The sequence below is a fragment of the Mytilus trossulus genome, chromosome 10 (assembly GCF_036588685.1).
Source record: "Mytilus trossulus isolate FHL-02 chromosome 10, PNRI_Mtr1.1.1.hap1, whole genome shotgun sequence".
In the NCBI taxonomy this organism is placed as follows: Eukaryota; Metazoa; Mollusca; class Bivalvia; order Mytilida; family Mytilidae; genus Mytilus; species Mytilus trossulus.
The window spans coordinates 59,422,877-59,442,701 of record NC_086382.1 but is presented as its reverse complement, the minus strand read 5'-3'; the positions used below and the strand labels follow the sequence as shown (position 1 = coordinate 59,442,701).

The 19,825-nt window shown below is 30.1% G+C and overlaps 2 protein-coding genes across 3 annotated transcripts in view; one reads left to right on the top strand and one right to left on the bottom strand.

The window, feature by feature from the left end:
* Positions 1-19,210, bottom strand: part of LOC134688286 (coatomer subunit beta-like) — a 30,227-nt gene extending 11,017 nt beyond the window's left edge. The window contains exons 1-8 of one of the 2 annotated variants that reach the window (XM_063548844.1): positions 19,090-19,210; positions 14,787-14,889; positions 13,895-14,124; positions 13,335-13,504; positions 7,464-7,578; positions 6,766-6,858; positions 2,975-3,112; positions 2,255-2,374 (exon numbers count right to left, since the gene is read on the bottom strand). In XM_063548844.1, coding sequence (XP_063404914.1) covers positions 2,255-2,374; positions 2,975-3,112; positions 6,766-6,858; positions 7,464-7,578; positions 13,335-13,504; positions 13,895-14,124; positions 14,787-14,880 — 960 coding nt within the window. In that variant the 5' untranslated portion in view covers positions 14,881-14,889; positions 19,090-19,210. Of the gene's footprint in view, positions 1-2,254; positions 2,375-2,974; positions 3,113-6,765; positions 6,859-7,463; positions 7,579-13,334; positions 13,505-13,894; positions 14,125-14,786; positions 14,890-15,977; positions 16,000-19,089 lie in introns of those variants that run through there. The other variant, XM_063548843.1, reaches the window with a different exon arrangement.
* LOC134688287 (phytanoyl-CoA hydroxylase-interacting protein-like) lies at positions 4,846-10,829 on the top strand. Its single transcript, XM_063548846.1, has 5 exons — positions 4,846-5,028; positions 7,917-8,202; positions 8,623-8,702; positions 9,130-9,463; positions 10,008-10,829. Exons 1-5 carry the CDS (start codon positions 4,918-4,920, stop codon positions 10,679-10,681), a joined length of 1,485 nt encoding a protein of 494 aa, XP_063404916.1. The 5' UTR covers positions 4,846-4,917; the 3' UTR covers positions 10,682-10,829.
* Positions 19,211-19,825: the final 615 nt, after the last annotated feature.

The window sequence follows — 19,825 nt, the reverse complement described above, 5'->3', positions numbered from 1 at the left end:
TAAAAAGAGATTCGACCACATAATGCACAGAGAAGTATTTAATCATCAAAAGTGGAGGGAAATGAATTAAACCTTTTTGTTCAGTGTTAGCATTAAGGATAAAATGATAATCTAAGGTGCAAATTTGAAAGAAATCAACATTGTTACGTTTATCTATAAATATTTGTTGTTTTATGTATGTCTGTAACTTATATTCGTCAGCATTTTGATATATATTAACCATGAGCTGGTGTGACTTACCAGAGTTTGACGGTATCGAACTTTTTGAAGGTTTCTGGATGAAATTTTCTATCTTTGCTGAACGTTTTAATTTGTCATCTAGTGATATGGCTTTTTATTTGGTTACTTCACTGAGAGGTAAAGCTTTAGAATATGTGTCGTATTTACCACACAGAGATCTTTATAATGTAACTGTTTTGTATTCTGCATTGAAAAGTCGATTTGGTGATATTGAGACTGCTCAGATTTGTAGAATGAAATTGAGAAATATAACTATGCTTACAAGTGAAAGCGTTCAAGAGTACGTATGTAGAACTGAGATAAATGTTCGGAAATCATTCCCTGGTGTGAACGAAGATTTATTAGTGAAGCTGATTACTGAGTATGCTATATATGGATATCCTGATGGTAACATTGGATATAGAGTTCTGACTAAAGAACCGTCAACAGTTAGTGAACTTATCAAAGAAATATTGTGGCAGGAACATTGTAGACAATATTTAAAGTCCGTAGAAAAATCGTGTTGCACTGAAGACAGTAACTTTGAGAAACATTTTGAAATAGGCAATAAGCGTAATATGAATTTCAAAGAGCATGATATTCGGAGGAATAAAGTTTCTGAAAATACAGTCGTTGATATGCAAAACGACATTAGTCTATATAGTAGTAACCAGAAATTGGGAAAAGAGAATTATAATGTTGGTAAATTAAATGTTCGTAATAATTTCGTTTATCCGAATGAACAGTCGGTTTATTACATTGCGGAACATATGAATTGAAACATGAGGAATTTTGTGACGTTATTGAGGCAACTGAATTTGAAGTTGCGAAAGTTTTGGACAAAGAGATAGCTATCTTGAAACTTCCGCACGTTAAAAAGCAAGCAGTAGTTACTGGTGGAACAGAGAATGTTATTGTTAGAAAGGCTGAGATGAAATATGAGGAACTTAATGAAATTGTTGAGGCAACTGAGGTTGCAGTTGCAAACGTTTCTAAGCTAATGACAACTAATTTTGGAAGTCCAAACGTTGAACAACAGAAGATACCCTCTGGTAAGGTAGAGGTAGTTAGCGTCCGAAAATTGGCACCCATTGAGCAAAGTGACGTACAGTTTGATATTTCTAAAAATGATGATGAAAAAAATTATGACAAACCCAGAGTTTCAATATATACTGGTTTATCGAGACCAGTATACGGAAAGGACTTCACATATAAAGAACTTGTACGTAGAAATGGGTTCACCCAATTCAGAGATAGTAACATCTATGAAAACAGTTATACACGTGATGTTTGCTCCTGTGAATCGTCAATGTTACCTGAGATGAACTGGAAAACACGAAAACGCAATTTGTCTTGATTATCTTTTATTTCGAGGACGAAATATTCTTGAAAAGAAGGAGTAGTGTTGTGAATGTGACTTTGTCTTCATGTCGGTAATGTCGCAAACAGTGTTAACGTTGTTTCCCGTATTTTTGACGGTGTGATAGTGACGTGAGAGAGGGAGAGATGTGTTGCCGGATGGACAACATGGCTGAATGTTTGTACTATCGGAGTGTATGCCGTGTATTTTGTATTTTATGTAACGTCTGTATAGTACATGTCATACATGTAATGTGAATAAATCATCAGGACTGATATTTTCTACAAATATGGTGTTTACTTATAAATTATGAACGCTCGGAATTTTACGTTTACAACATGAGCTTGAATGATTAATGAGTCAGAAATCTTACCCTTATACAAATGAAGAATAATCAATTTGTTTTATAATCATCATCACACAAAACTTTCTGATAACTTTCCTTTATTGAATATATTTTTTTTTCTAATAAATTTATTATTCTTATGGATGAAATTCCTTATTTCCATGAAACCCATAATTTTTTTTGTCTTGAAAAAAATGCTCATTATAACATTTAGATGCCTGAACTGTCACAGCATTACATAAATTCTTGTGTGTTACCAAAATTTAAATCAAAAATTCTAAACAGATATCATCCAATTTACATAGATATAACAAAGACAATACATGTACCTGTAAAACTTTCTCATGTGCTGGCACCTCTCTGAGTGCTATCAGTCTGTCCAGAACAATCAGTTTGACATTATTGTCACTTTCTTTTACGATCAATTCAATATAACAACTGGCGGCAGCCTAAAATATAGAAATAAGACATTTATATTGTACAAGTACTGTAAATTCAAAGTTATTGCTATGTTTTTATTATAGGGAAAATGTGACAGGGTTATAATCACTATAATTTTAACTCGATTTTGAAATTTTTTGTACAAATTAAACAGGATTTTTTTTCTCAATATCACAAAAATTAAAATTGCATTTTAGTCCAATAGCAATAATAAATGCAGGCAATATTATTACAATATTCCATTCCAAAATTAATCAAAACCAAGAATCTTTATTTCTATAGATATCAGTTTTATTTCAAACCTTAGGCTTCAAAATTTATCATAATAATAATTTAAAAAAGTTTCTGGTACATTTTGGAATTAAAATTACTGCAAAAATACAAACAATAGTATTAGAATTACACATTACATAGTAGTGGCATCTTCGTTTTTTGGTAAAATCAAACATATTGACAGATTCATATTCTTCAAAAACTTGCTTTAATTTAACATATTATTTCAATTTAGTGTAAAATTATATATTTCAGAAAAGAATTTAATGGGGAAAAATGAAAATTATTTCTGTAAATATTTCTAAGATCATCTTGTAAGGGAAATAACAACTTACTTTAACAGCAGTAGGAGCACTGGATAGTGTAACCAGGGTACCAGCAGCTTCATATTTGACAGCAGGACTTGAAGAGTTAAGAAGGTTATAAATACATCTAATAAATCTAGCTCTCTCTGATGGATTGGCATGGCAAACCTGAAAGTAAAAAGATATCAAAATTTATGTTTTACTCAAATGCAAACAATGAAATGATAGTGATCCGATACATATACCAAAGAGAAAAAAACAGCCAAAGGCATATACCAAAAATAAACAATCAAGAGAACACATTATCATATACTAAAAAAAGCAAAATTTTTTTTTCATTTATAATAACAAGAATGTGTTATAGTAATAGGATTCCCAACTCACACTAAGGGTCGCCAAATTGCGGTAAAAACTCTAATTTGGCATTAAAATTAGAAAGATCATATCAATTGGAACATGTGAACTAAGTTTCAAGTTGATAAGACTTCAATCTTTATCAAAAAATAACTTGACTAAAACCTGTTACCTGAAGCGGTACAGGTGGACAGATAACAGACGCACATACCGGACAACATAATGTCCCTAGGTGGCCATGGGGCATAAAAATAAGCAATCAGGAAAACACAATATCATATAAAAAGAAACTTAAAAGAAACTGAAAAGCCATTGTATATATGTAAAACTATAAACATAAGTCATCTAAAACTATTGAATGTTTATATGAGTCAACAGTTTAACTGTGATTAAAAAAAAAAATGCAAAATACATTCATCCTGAACAAAAAGTCAAATTTAAAAACGAAAGTACATTTAAAAAATTTACTTTTATCTATATGTTCATTTGTATAATATTATCTTGCAAGATCAAATCAATGTATTTTTATCATTGGAAATTTACATTTATCATCAGTACTGACTTTTTTACAACACATCTGATCTGTGCATGTGATGGTCTTACAACTGATATCAATAATGAATAAGGTAACAACTTTTTCATATATACATGATATATTTGTTCTGAAATTTTAACTTTTTTATATTCTATTATATTATTTTTTTCTATTGTTTATACATGTGATGACCAATGACAAAATGTAAACATTTGGTATATTAAGCATAATTTAATTGTAAGGCTCAAGTTTTCATGCGATTTATGATCTGTCTGTAGAAATTATTGCATTCTTTGACCATTGAAGTTCTTATCTTAAGATAGCTATAATAAACAATATAGAAATCATGAATGTTTAAAAAAATTTGGTTGAGTCACAAGTTAATTTAAAGAGAGGACACAGCAAATGCACCTATTTTTTCATTTGTAAAGGGGCATAACTCTAAGAACAGTGAGAGTGCCAACTCGATCTGTGTTCCCATGTTTTAAGTTTTATTTATAAGTTTTTATAACATTTGTTTGAGGTTAAGTAAAGTCATAGCAATGGAAACAGCATATTCAACAATGTTGCCATTTGCAAAAGAACATAACTCTCGGAATAGAGAAAGTGACGGCACCCACATTCTATCTTGATCTGTGTTTGGTTGAAATAACTTTATGACCCTTTTGCCTCGCAGCAAAGGGCATAAAAACGTAAAATCAATAGTATGATTTTGAATTATACTGCTAACCCAATAATTAGCCCTTCCTATTGAATTTTTACATAACAGATAAAAAAAACTTAGCCATGACAACACGTGAAAATAAAGTATGGACGTAATGAAAATTATTCAAACAAAATACAAGTTTCTAAAAATAAATAAAACTCATATTTATTCCTTAAGATTTTTCACTGTTTTCTATTTCTGTAATTTCTTAAGTCTTTGGCCTTTAATGTTTACAAAACAAAGTCAAACTTTAATTTACCTATATAAATCATTGAACCATAACAAGACCTTGTGAGCCATCGTGAGTAGATTTCAGTGAGTATTGTAAAATCCACAATCAAGAGTTGTCATTTATGATTTTAACACAGAGCACAAACCATGGCTCTTTTTAAACATTTAAATCTGACTGTTCCAAAACATTTTGATTTCCAAAGGATTTGTGATCTTAAACAATTTAGTGACTTGGAAGTTACAATACAGAATTCTAGGGTAAGTTAATTATTTCATGGCACAATTCAATGCAAGTATAATTTCAGATCACTGGCATAAACTTCTTACTTTACATAAACTGTATTGAATAAGTTAGCAGTCAAACTTTCAATCGGAGTTATAAACAGCTGGGAAATAACCCCCAAAATGAAGAATACCCCTTAAAAGAGGGTTAAAATAAATTAAATTCTCAATAAAAATTTTGCATAATATGATGATGTGCATATATCATTTTTGACCATCTTATGCCAATTAATGATCATCAATTTAACAAAGTTGTAAAATGTTTTCAAATCAAATCAAAACCTTCATAAATCTTGGTGAAAAATCTGTAAATAAAACATGGAAATGAGTTCATTCATATATTATAAACAAACTGACTGCCAGAAATAAAAGAACTGTCTTCAGAGCAGCACAAATACCTTTAGGTTCAACTTTTTGTAAGATCAAAACATATCACTACTAAATATAATTTCACCTTTGTGATAGGTATATGAATGCTGATTTTATTTTAATCTATCTATCAATTCTGATTAGCAAATAAAAAATGGTTCAAAGGGGCACAACTCTGGGATTTGAATTGTACCTGTATGCTATCTTACAATGTACAAAATTTCATGAACATCTGAAAAAGAATGTAACATCAGTCACTAAAGAAAACACAGACCGAACAGTATGCAAATTTTAATGTTAAGGGGGAATAATTCAACAAAAACTAAAAAGAAAGAAAAACAATATTTTGTTCTTCAAATTTACTAAAGTTAGTTTAAACAGTCAGATAGTTTAGAGATAGAAAGATACAGGCTGATTCCTATATGCCTTATTAGCTTTGTATATGTAGAAATAGAGCTCAGAATCAGACAAACTAAGAAAAAAGTAAACACCATTTGGCTTTTTTATGAACTATTACATTAGAAGTATTTCCTTGTCTAATTAATTTCCCTAAATTTTATTTGTCAATTGTCTCTTAAGAGAAATCTGGTACAAATTTTAAATGTACTACTTTAGGTAGCTCGGGACTATTCGACTGTGCATAATTTCACACATGAAATACAAAAGTATTTGTCGTAAATTCCATATAATTTTTTAAATATTTTGATTGATTAGAATTGTTTAATCATTGTAGTTATGTGACTAATAGAATATTTTTCGTTATTATCCATATTTGTTAAAGAGTCAAAATGACATTTCACCCATTTTCACCATTTCCCTCCAAAATTTGGGCTTTAAGACAAACCATTTTTTTTCCTTATCGGTGACCTATGTTTTTCATTGGCTCATTCTTTGAAGCTATATTACAGTTTTGGACCAATTGTCATAGAACGTTTTTTTATATTCCGATAAAAATATGTCAACACCTCTATTTTCCCTGTCATTTCATTGAAAAAATGGTCCCTTTTACATACCTGTTTATAAGTAAAATTTTGAGCTTAAATGGTCTGTGACCCCCTATTTTTTCTCTCGACCAATTTGATTCATTTTCTTTATAGAATAAAATTACCAAAAATACGGCACTTCTGATAGAAACTTCGAATAGGCCTGAGCCACCTTAAATGAGACAACTTTACTAAAATTTAAGAAAACACTTTACATTTTGTGTCCTGAAAAAATTACCCATTCAGACGTTTTAAAAGTTAGTGGATGACAACTCTATGGGAATTGTAAGCTATCAACATGATCCTACACCGATCGTTTATCTCTTTCATATATAAAATCTGTATGATTTGTCACACCTACCTTGTAAATCAGTTCAACTATAACTAACTGTAGAATGTCTCCAAAAGAGTTCACTTGGTCAATACAGCTACTCAGGTAGTTCAAAGCTCGGTCCTAAAATAATATTTTTGTTTTTGTTTTAGCACAAGTTAACCATGAAGTCTTCATTTAATATTGAAGGGTTTTTTATTTTTAAAACACAAATAAATGTTAACTTTTAAATATGTGAATCATCAGTATGAAACTACATACATAATAAAATAGGAATCAAGTCTTACACAGCATACATTTTGCAAGGTTAGAAGGTAATACTATTTTTCTATATGCCAGTTTTTGATTGGTTAATTAATGTATTTTACTCTAACACGTAGCTCTACCAACAGTTTTATGATTTTATTAAATTTGAAATCAATAACAATGGAAAAGATATTTACAAAAGAACATTCAGTATAACTAATCAAATATTAAATATATCATTTATATACAAATGTAGCTGCAAGGATGAAAGAGCAGCTTGCTACCCCTTGCAAAAAAACCATTATCAACCTTTTTATCAACATTTTCTCTGGATAGATATCTGACCAATATCTCCTCTCAGACAAATTAAATGCAATAAGGTTATCATATAAATTTGAATTTTGAGTGTATATAATACATTTGACTGATCAGATATCAGAAAAAGAAATCCCATATTATATATATTGAAATGATAATCTTACCTGGTCAGCATGAATTAACATCATAAATGCATTCCTCTTACAGGACATGTCTTGTTCTCCTTCTAAAAACTTAGCAATTAATTCTGGTGCATCAGGAATCAAGAAATCAAAATTCCTGCAAGTAATTAAAATAACCAATTAGTAAACAAAAATCTTAAAATCAATGAATTTTAGGGATTCTTTTTCACATATATATCAACTTTTTTCCAATGACTGCAAATTAAACCATATTCCCTCTTTTAATGAGATGGTTCCATCTACAGACCAGCTTGACCACCATTACTAAATGAATAACTGCTAGTCTTACACTAAGTTGAAAGATGCCTCCAATTAAAGTTAACTTCTGCTTAACATGTTTAACCACATGAATCTGATACACAGAAACGGTGGTCATAGGCAGATAATTCTTGTTCCAAGTTTATTTAATTTTTGCTTTGAACATATATTTTACAGGACCAAGTAGAAGAACTTGAAGCATGTGAAAACACAGATTTCTCTAAATGGGAACTGCAATGTCCAGAAAATGTTGATTCTTTATTTATCATGGTGACCTCTAAAGACAATACCTGCATTAAAGTCCTTGACCTTGATCCAAACAACAAAAACCTATACCTAGACCTTAACACTGACCAAGACACGTTACCTTTGACCTTGATGCTGATTGGTCTACAGACTGTTACCAAGGGAAGTCAGAAGTACTATGTAGTTAGAACTGAGGGATATACAGAGATAAAAGAAGGTATTTACTTTGTTTAAAGAATTGTTTATTCTTTCTGATTATGTTCTTCTTCAGCAATAGTAAGCTACCCACGTCAATATTATTTATCTAATTATCACATTTCCACACATTTCGAGTCCATGCACACATATATCTAGTGCCCCCAACAATGTTAAGAATCAGAAACTCCTGATTTATTTTTCTGATAATCATACTGATTTACATAGTCTTCATATCTGACTTTTTGTATAGGAATGAAAGGGTTAAAGTGCAATGGAGTTGTGGAGGAGATTTAATGTGTTCTACTGTCTACATTTTGAATAATGCAAGACATATTCATCAGAAACAATTTAATAAGACTTGAAATTTTAAAATTAATGCAACCCTTTCAATCCGTAAATCTTTTTTTATTCTTTTTCATAAACTTAGGTTTTTTTTCAGAAATGTCAAGCATGGAACTAAATCTCACAGAGAGTAAAGGATCCCTTTGTGGTTCTAAGTTGTTTGACTTGGCAGATAATGTAAGTATATATGACTTTATTTACATCATAATTATATTATAAAATATCAAATAGTAAAGTTCTATTTTCATAATTTTATTCACTAATAAGTACTCCCCTAATATTGATGTTTATTTGTCTGCTTAGTAGGAATATACTAAAGTTTTGGAATAATTATGTCTAGACAATGTTAAACAAAACAAAAAAATGCAAAATATGTATATATCTTTTAAAAAGAAAATTCTTATCAAAGTAATATCCGACTTTCCAAACTTTTCATGGTATATCTCAAGAAAATCTATGACACATTCCCCATTTCCATTCTCAATTTTATTTTTTATAAAGGTGATTTCAATGAAGAAGAAAAATGGCCGATGCATGGGATTTTCATTCCTGCTTACAATTCTAGTCAGTTCTTATGTTTATTTATTTCTATTTATATATTTAGAAAGGAGCAGAGATAGCTGTTAAACATAAATTAGGTTCTAAATACTGGATAAAGACAGAACCATCAAGTAGGAAACAAACTTCTAAATTCATCATCCTGCAGGACAAGGAATCAGAAGAAGTTTATTTCTTCTTTACAGAAAATATCTGGAGGTTTAAAAGTATCCCATTTCTACTAAAGCCCTGTTCTCAGTACAGATGCATGACCTACTATGGATGTACATCCAGCTCTCAGGATCATGTACTTAGTTTTAGATGTAAATCACTGTCTGGAGTGGCATTTACAAAGAATTACCAGCTGTTCAGGACATCAAAGATACACACTTTTACTGCATGTAAGCATATGATTTTATACACTTAAGATATGTACTGTAGATTCATTATTACTTGTTGGATACCAACTTTCGTGAATTTTGTGGGTACACTTGATTTTGAGTTGGACCACACAATTAAATGACCAATGAATATCATATGTTCTATAGGGTTGTATGCAGACTACGACAAAAACATGAAATTTAAAATCCATTATCATAAGTTTCCTGAATCCATAGAATTTATTTCTTTGTAACATTCACATGACCATCAAACACATGTTATGTTAAAATGTGATCTATGAAACTTAGGTTTTTAGTTTTGCTATGAGCAGGCAAGATGTGTATTCATCTTGATGTTCTACTTTTTAAGCATAACAAACACGAAATCTTTAATAAGGTTAACCTTTTCAAAACAATTTATGTTTTCATATTTCTTGACAATTACACTAACTATTCTTGTTCATCATGTTTATTCTTGTTTTAAAAAAGATAACAACTCAATTTAACATTATGGCTCATCTTGATGACAATTTTACTAGATCCTCCATTTTACCTTTAATTTCAGACATGACAAAAACAGAACTGCAAAAGCTGTACAATATGGGAAGAAAATTTGTCGGGAGAAACAACATAATGGCTCCAATAAGATTTTTCTACAGAAACAAACCAAGAGAATACTTTGAGGATATATTCTGGAAAAGTAATGGCATCATGAGGAAATATATGAAGGACAATAATGGGGACAGGTATTCTGTCATCAACAAAAACTTGGAAGGATTGTTCTTCAGCGCACTCTTAGAATCCAAAACCTTGAAACCACCTCCCACGTCAATATTTGGCACACGGAGAATGTTTGTTTTTGCTCCAAAGATGCTAAATCTTCGATCTAATGTCTACTTTGCTGATTTCTACTGTAACTTTTACATTCATTACGTCACCCTTGTTATCACAGAAGCTAACTCAAGTGCTGATAAATACTGTAGGGGAAGACTACTTATGGTGAATCAATATGACAACCCATTCATCAAGCTTGTACTGGAGCATGGCGAGTGGAGTGTGTTTGTCACAACAAATGTTCACGTTGAACTGTTTTATACTGAAAATATAGATCTTAATGCTATCAAGTACCAGCAAGGAGGGTTCTTGTTTGAAGATGTACCAGTCAGGGGTAAGGGTACCAGTTGTCCTGAGGGCATAGCTAAGAAAGCAGGATGTAAAATATGTAATTTGGAGGCATGATGTGTTTTTTATTCAAAACATTACATGTAGTCACTGTGCTACCTTTCCAGTTTAGTGCTTACTTTGTTTTAGATTATTTATTTTGATGCAAAAACTGTTTTATAATGACAATAAATGAGAGTTCTTATATCAAAATTGTTGATCTAAAAATTTAGATCAACAATTTTGATAAAAATATTTATAAAATCAAACAATTTTGATAAAAATATTTATAAAATCAAATAATAACATAAAAACCTAAAACATGAAATAAACCAACTGTATTAAAGATTTAGACTAAATCTTTAATACAGTTGGTTTATTTCATGTTTTAGGTTTTTATGTTATTATTTGATTTTATAAATATTTTTAACAAGGAACTAGTTTTAATTTGTATAGTCATGATAGTTATTAGAAACAATTTTGGTGCTTTTTTTATCCATTCTTTTTAGGAAATTCTATGTGTTAAATAGCATAACAGATTATATATATATATATTACTTAACCAATGTCAAACTTTTACAAGTACATTTGTATTTGATATTTTGCAATGTGCTTTAATTGAATAATATGGGTCTCTCCCCATAATAAAATGAATGTGAAATAAACAATATGATTTTTACAACTTAATTTTTTGTATATTTTATCAATAATAGATGATCAATCATAATGAACTTAAACCTATTTTTAAATCAACATGACTGGTAAGTGCAATAGTTTTATTTTATGATTCTATTTAGAACAACTGTTGAACAGTAACTTTTTAAAAGTATATTTTTTACTTTTATGCTTTTTTTTATTTATGATTTTCATCTTACATGGTTTCTTTTTTTTATATAAAATGTCTGGATGGAATACAATATAAATTATATCAGTCTTTGTAGTGCTAGTCTTTATGTTTTATTACTTAAGTATCATGTATGTCAGTAGCATAGTTCTTAATAAATGTAACAAAAAATTGAGGCTTTAGTTTTTACAGTATTAAGTATGTGTAGTGCAGCTGTTAATTACAAAGGTAAACCTTCGTGTGACTTAAAGAGGTTTAAACAGAATAAGAGAATTAGAGATCATACTTGCATATTTCACTTTTAATTTTAATAAATATATTTGAATGCGAGTGATATGTGACCCAAACAAACTTATAAGAAAAGCTTATTCCATCTTTGCCTGAGGGAGTGGGAACACAGTATTCTAATAATTTCTAAATTTGGAGAGTATACAAGTAAGTTATGTTGTAAATCATGTCAATAGCTCTCATGCACCAAGGAAATGTCCTCAACTATAATGTCACTATGAACCATGGTAAATACAAATAACTGATACTATCTACTACACTTATATTCTGGTGAATTAATAGTGGTTGTCGTTTGTTGATATGGTTCATAAGTGTTTCTCGTTTTTATATAGATTAGACTGTTGTTTTTCCTGTTTGATTGGTTTAACACTAGTCATAATTTGGGGCCCTTTATAGCTTACTGTTCAATGGTGTTGAAGATTGTTCTTTGACCTATAATGATTTACTTTTACAAATTATGACTTGGATGAAGTGGTCCTTTTTTTTTAGGACGAAGCCAAAGTATGTGAAAAGAACCACTGATCCTTGTAACAAAAACGGGCAATCCTAGTTGTCAAGATTCGAGCCCAAAGCACTACATTTGAACTCACAACCTTAGTATTATCAGGAGAGGGATGACCATCCAGCTACTGAGAATAAACAAATGAAATAAAATATATCAATAAAACAAATCCTTCTGAACTTTCTGTTGACATTTAATTAGTTTCTGATGAAAAGTATAAAATGTGTAGCAGATACATGTAAGACTAAAGAGTATGATGTGGACCACAAAAGATAGTGATTTCTATCTGCTTCGATTATATAATTAAGACACACAAACAAAAAAATTGATAGATGGTTTTCTATACATGTATTTCTCATGAACACGATCAAAGTGAAGACAACACTGAAAATAAAATGACCTATCTGAAAGACTTGCTTAGAGAAATTCATAGTAAGTGCAAATGAATACATTAATAGAAAATGCAACTATACCAAAAATACCATGTCTATATTTTATCAAATAGATAATAAATGGGGAATTTGTCCATGGGACAGATGATGCCCCCACTTGTATATCATACAACCACATGATAAAAGTTATAAAGGGACATAACTAAAGACAGAAAAAGTGACACTACCCAAATGTGTACTTGATGATGACCTGAGTTTTGTGGTAATAAGTATTGTGTATAAGTTTCATAAAATTTGGTTGTGGAAAACTGAAGTTAGATAACAGAAACAAATAATTCATTTTTGTTCATTTGGAAAGGGGAATAACTCTAGAACAGTTAAAGTGACACCACCAAACTTCAAACATGATCTCTGTTTTGTGGTAGTAAGCATTGTGTATAAGTTTTATAACAATTGTTTGAGGCAAACCAAAGTTAAAGGAAACAAACTTTGGATAACAGACAGATGGACATACAGACAGACAAGGGTAAAACTGATTGCCAATAGCGGAGGGGGCATAATTATCTGTTGGTAATTATAAGACAAAACCATTTAACTTCAAAATTCCCTTTTAACTTGTAATTGGAATTATAATCAGTCTGACCAGAGCTATTTTAATTAGCTTTCCACACAACTTTCAACACTTTTAATTTTGAATGTACAAACCTATAGATAGTATAAATAGCTAATACAGCATTTCTTCTAACATAAGAGTGTCTGTGTTCTAAACACTGTCTGATAGCTGGCATCAATGGTTCCAATAATTCAGCTTCCTTCAGTTTACATAAAAATCTCAATGTTGATCCTCTTATAAATTCATTTGGATGTTGAAGATCCTAAAAAAGAAGCATTTGGAATTTTATTTGATATATCGTTACATATATAGGTATAAACCAATTTATTTTTTAGAAGGATGACACATTCCCTAAAACATGCATGTTTAATTGTACAGTGCTTACTCAGAAAAATAGATACATTATTCAGTGAAATTCTCAATAAGATACAAACAATAATATATGTACAGTGATTTATAATTTTACATGTAGACCTTACTTGTATCTTTATAAAAAGAAATAGTGCTGTTGCTAAATATCTAATTTATTTTCAATTTTACATTTCTTATCAATGCAGATGCAAATGATCTCTCCAAGGCTTTATTGCTCCTTGGTACCATGACACTATATTAGGAAGAACACTTTAAGTTAAAGACCTAGAAAAAAACATACCTTTCTGTATGCATCACAAACAAGTATGAACTCGTGTAACATTTTGCCATCAGGGTTATATTTTGGGACAATTTCCCAGAAAATTAACAGCATTTTCTTGATGGTATGGTCTCTCACAGGCATGACAAATCTAATAATAGTCATCAATAATGATGGCATCTTCTCTCCATTCAATATCATCTGTATCGTCTTCTTCAGAGCTTCAATCTTTGTTTTGGTATCTCCCTTTTCTAATAAAAAAAAACAGAAATATCATTTAACATGTTTAATATTATTATTGTACAATGTACTACCACTTTTGAAAATTGAAATTTTACAATTTAATTTTAATCAGTTTCTTCTCATGCCTTTAAATGCAACTATATACAAACTTTTATACTGTGATCAATAAAGAAAAACTAAAACATGAATGATTAATCTTTTTTCAAAACCTCAATTTCAGGAGACCATATTATAGCCCAGGCAAATGATAAGCTACATATAGCCATCAAAATGGAATTTAAGAAAGATATTAAAAGTTTGCTGAATGTGAATCACTCCAATACATGTACATCTTTTATTTTTAATGTCATTTAGTTTGATGTATGTTGTTTATAATAGACTGCTAGATACATGTACATGTATTCAGCCTTAATTAACAATGCTGGCAAACCATTTCTTGTTGTTTATATTGTTTGTATGCATGTACATATGTAACATGGACATAGAATTAACAATGGTGTATATTCAAAAAAAAGTTTCATGCTTGTATATTTCGTTGCAAAAAACATTACATAACAAAAATTGAAATTCTACATTGAATTTAAAGTGCAGTTTATCCACACCTTTTGAGAACAGGTAAAACATGCCAATGTATTTCACTGCTGTTTTAAATCAATGTGTAATGCCATACCTAGATCTGATTTGAGTCCCATCTCGGTTGGAGGCTCTGCATCTGACGGTATATTTATCAGAGTATAACATGGCTGCTCAGCCAAGGTAGACATCTTTTTATTCTGAAAATAAAGTCAAATGGGCATTTCACATTTGTAGGTGTATTTATAACACTTTATCTTTTTAGATAACAGCTCTAGAATAAGTATATACAAGAGATTTTTTACCACATTTTTATGTGTGTATAATATCAGTGTTTTAACAAAAATCTCAGGATTTTTTAATGTATTGGAACCAGTAAAGATGAAGACAGGAGACCAAATGTTTTATTTAATAATTGAAAAATATTGCTATAAATTAGCAATATCATTAGTATTTAATATGTTGTTTTTTTTGTTTTTGTTGACATTTTGAAATGGTTTGAGTGCAGTTATTTGCGTGTAAGCAGTCACCACATCACAAAGCTTGAAGGTTCAACAAAAAATACTAAACAAGTACTGTAACCAATGAACTAGAAAAACTATTTTAGGAAAAATGACTGAATGCTTATGTACTTTTACAAAATATAACTGGCTAAAATTTCTCCATAACTACTTGTACAAAAAAATAAACAATAGCAGTATAAAGTTTAAAAATATCTACATCGCACACTAACTTAAAGAGGCATAATTTACCTGGTACCCTAGGCCAATATATATATATATATATATTATATGTATTATTATATGTTTATGTTTTATAACTGAAAAATCTAATTTCCTACAACCATTAAAGTACCTGTTGACACACATGGTGATTCAATTATTATTGTGACTTTCTCGGGTATATATCATGTATATATAGTGACTTAGTCAGTATTTGGTGAAATATGATTTCGAGCAACACTTCTGTTTTAATGAACTGAAGTCATTGTAAAGATAGATCATTAATAAATCAGGACAAAAAATAATTATAAATCATCAAATTTACAAGTAATGTTTTCCAAAATAAAAAAAAATGAGCAAGGAGTGTTCAATGAATCACCTTGTGTGTTAGGTATAATTTTGCATGAACAGATGGCATGTACTATCCACATTTGTAAAACTTTACACTTCTTCAAAATACATTTACACTTCTTAAACTTTAACATTATGATAAGATGTTGTTTCTATTTGATATTGAGACGTGACAAACTGTTCATGCAAAACAAACACAAAAACTTGTTTCTTACCGTCATCCTGATATGTTTGTATCTTATAACAAGTTATTTCAAATATTAAATTGTGTAAAATGCAATATAAAGTGATTAATACATGTATCCATTCAACATGACTCATGAGTACTTTGACACAATCTCATAGTTACAATGTGTAATACTAAGAGTGTAACACATTTATAAATGCAACTTGATGTTCTATATGGTTTTTCTTCTGCCCCATAACAAAATTTCAACTGGTTAATTGTAGCAGCATAATTGTCAATTGAAATAAGTATCTTTAATTCAATACATGGCCAGATTATTTTATTGATTAGTTGTTAAATGAATTGACTTGTCTTACACTATTACGGTAGAAAAATCAATTAACCCTTTCCTCCATAATGACGCTTTTTGACGCCACCCCTTTTAATACATAATGACGACTTTTGACGCCTGTGTAGTACCTCAGTTGAAACACTTGGACTTAAAAGTGTCTGCAGTAGACTTAATAAAATTTGTATCCAATATGAAAAGAAATATCATAGGAATATCCAACTTAAATTTATTTGATGAAATATTTGTTTTTGGCATTGATGCATTAACACTTTAAAGCATATTTACAGCATTTGATTGAAAAATCCTATGCAAATCATGTATGTAAAAAAACAATTTCAATGGAGGCAGGGTTTTAGCTAGGATTTTGAGGGCTTTAGTCACTTTTGCGCGATAAAAATCAGCCTTATTTTTTTTTATAAAGCAAGGGATCTAGGATGTTTATCAAACTAGCTATACATATATGTCCAAGTCCTTTAAGGACTAGTCTAGGATCTTTGAAGACTTTAGGATTGCTTATGTAGGCAGTTATTGGCAATATTGAATGAATTGACTGATGTGATGCTAAGATATGAAGATAAGAATAGGGATCTGGTAATAAGATCAAAACTTCACTTCAGTTATTTTCAGGGAACACCCATTAATTATCAACAAAAGTTGGGTGCCTCTATTTTTTAACCACTGTACAAATGAACTTGTAACGACTTTTTCACTTCACAATCATTTATATCCTTGAAAATACGTTTTAATATCTATTTGGAATCAATTTCTTTAATATTGGATAGAAGAATCTGCATCTATACTTAATGTGACGATTCTTATGACTGTAAACTGTAGATCACGTTTACTTTCGATTTTTAAACAAAATGAAATGAAAACGGGAAGTGACAATTGAATAATAATTTCAGAACAAAAACGGATTCATTTTCGAACTTTAACGCATGCGCAATGCATAGAACAGGAAGCACCTGTTTGCAAGTGAAAATATTTACGTTTTTAATAAAGTTCATTCTTTTTAATCGAAGTTGTCGAAAGTTTTTAATGAATATTTATATAAAGTATGACGAAAATACGTTGAACTGACGAAACTACGACAAGCAAACTGCAAATTATGATCGTAAGGGAAATATTGAAAATAAAATAAAGTTGAAATGTCCGGGAAGTTTATCAATTTTGTTCAAATGACGAAAATACAACTGAACTGTGAAAAAAGATTAAAATGAAAAGCTGACTGACTGATTTAACTTAAATAGATTATTATAATGATCATTTATGAGGTTTTATAATGATAATTAAGGGATTAGTGACCCATCTGATTGGCGATAGGCGGATTACTTGTCATCACAACTTTTAACACCTTTGGTAAACGTTAATTACCTGAGGGTCATAAACTTGTCAGAAACATAAAGACAGGTAGAATTCAAGTAATTTGATGTGTAAATATTTTTACACTTTCCAAATTTAAGTGACGAAATTGATATGAAATATTTTCGTCATTTCTAAAACCTTTTCGTAAAATACGAAAGTGACGAGCGCTAGCTAAATCACTGATGGAGGAAAGGGTTAAAGAGAAAAATTAGTCTAAGGTTTGTGTTCTACCATCAATTACCATGTTAGCTAAGTAATGATCTCACAATCATTCACTTTTTATTTTACAGACTTATTTATTTTCCTGCATTTGCACAGACATCTCTTTCTTTCTTCTGGTCTCATATGTCATGAGACTGTCTGAAAAATTGTTGTTTTTGATGATTCTTTGTCTTAGATAAGAAAAATCATAACATCATCAGGATAGCATTTCTTTGTTTTCAATGAAAATGATGTCACAACTTTTTAAATCCCGAACAAGAGAACCAACATCGTTAAACTTTCAGTATTTCCATTTGTTTTTAACAGATTTTAAATTGAAAATATTTTCACTAGTAATGTCTGCCTCATACATATGTATTACTATTAGTGTTTCTGTTTGAAAGGACATAACGAACAAATTATATTGGGACAAAGTCCAATATTACAGTCATGACAGTAGAAAAATCAATAAAAAAAAATAAAAAATTTCGGGAAAATTTCCAGAATTTTTATTCTACTAATGAACTCAAAATCGTTAACTTTTTTTTTCAGATCTACTTCCCCTTCCGATCTTCTTTTGTTTCCGGTCATGTTGCATGAGACTTTAAATAAAATGTATATATATAAACATATCAACAAATATAGGAAGGAATTCAACATCCAATCATTTTTAATAATTGTTTGATAATACAGGGCTCACACTACTTCAGAATTAAAGGGAGAAGTGACTTCTTCGCCAAAGTCGCCTGGTAGCCTGAGCCCTGTATTAATGAAAAAAACGTTACCTGGATAACAGCGTTTCTTTGTTACAATGACTTCATAACTTAAATAACGTCACAACTAAATCCCTTACAAGAGAATGAATATTGGAAATGTTACTATATTTCCATATTCTTTTATCAACATGTTTGAATAAACATTAAAAAAAAATACAGACTTCATCCTCTTTTACAGGTAATGCCTGCCTCATAATAAGAAGGGTAGTGTACCAAATTCAAAACTGTAATAGTAGGTTTATGTTTGATTTAATCAGCAATTAATTGACATCAACAGTCACCACATACCAGGAAAGCTGATTTTTTTTTAATCTTATCAAGAAAACAAATGTTAGAAAGAAAAACATATTGAGAATGTGATCAACATGTTCCTTCACCTTTGTGTCCCGTATACGTGGAAGTTCAAAATTACAAATTCAACGTAAATATATTATTTCATACTTGTTAATAATAGGTGTTTAACAAACCTTTGAGTCTTCCAAAAAATGAAAATATTCTGGTCGCCGACAGGAAGTGCTTAACGTGGCCGGAAGTTACGTGCAAAACGAGGTCTAGAGAGATTGAGTACTTATGGGACCATTATAAATATAAGTAAAGACCATTTTGCAGTTCGGAGTAACAACATACAACAATGAAAATAAAAATAAAGTAATTAAAGCTATTATACAGCATTCCCGTGAGATACATGTCATATGTCTTAATTGCTTATAAGATATTCCGTACATACAACAAGGAGTCTTATTGTTCTAAGACTCCTGTGACCGTTATGAGAAATGTGCGACAGGTTTTACCTGTCAAGAAAAGAGGACTGGCCGTGAGATCGAATAAAAAAAACCTGTATTATGCGTATTTTCGCAAAATTTTAAATTTGGTGCGGGATGAAACGGGTGAAAATTGCAATTAAAATAAAATGTGCCAAGCTATATAAGAAATAAATAAATTTAAGATCCCCAAGTTCCAAAGATCATTATATTTCACTCAAGCGTTTGCCCAAACATTAATTCTTTACAATAAAATAAATGCATACAGCAATTGCTTTTTATATCAACATTGTTATTCAATTTCATTACTGATGCAACATTGCCACGGTATTTAAGTTTAATACAATATTGTATCAGTCATGAATTTAGAGCTCAACTCTGTTTGGTGGAAGTTGTCACAGTAATGTTGTGACTTCAAGGAACTTTATTTGGATTTATATAC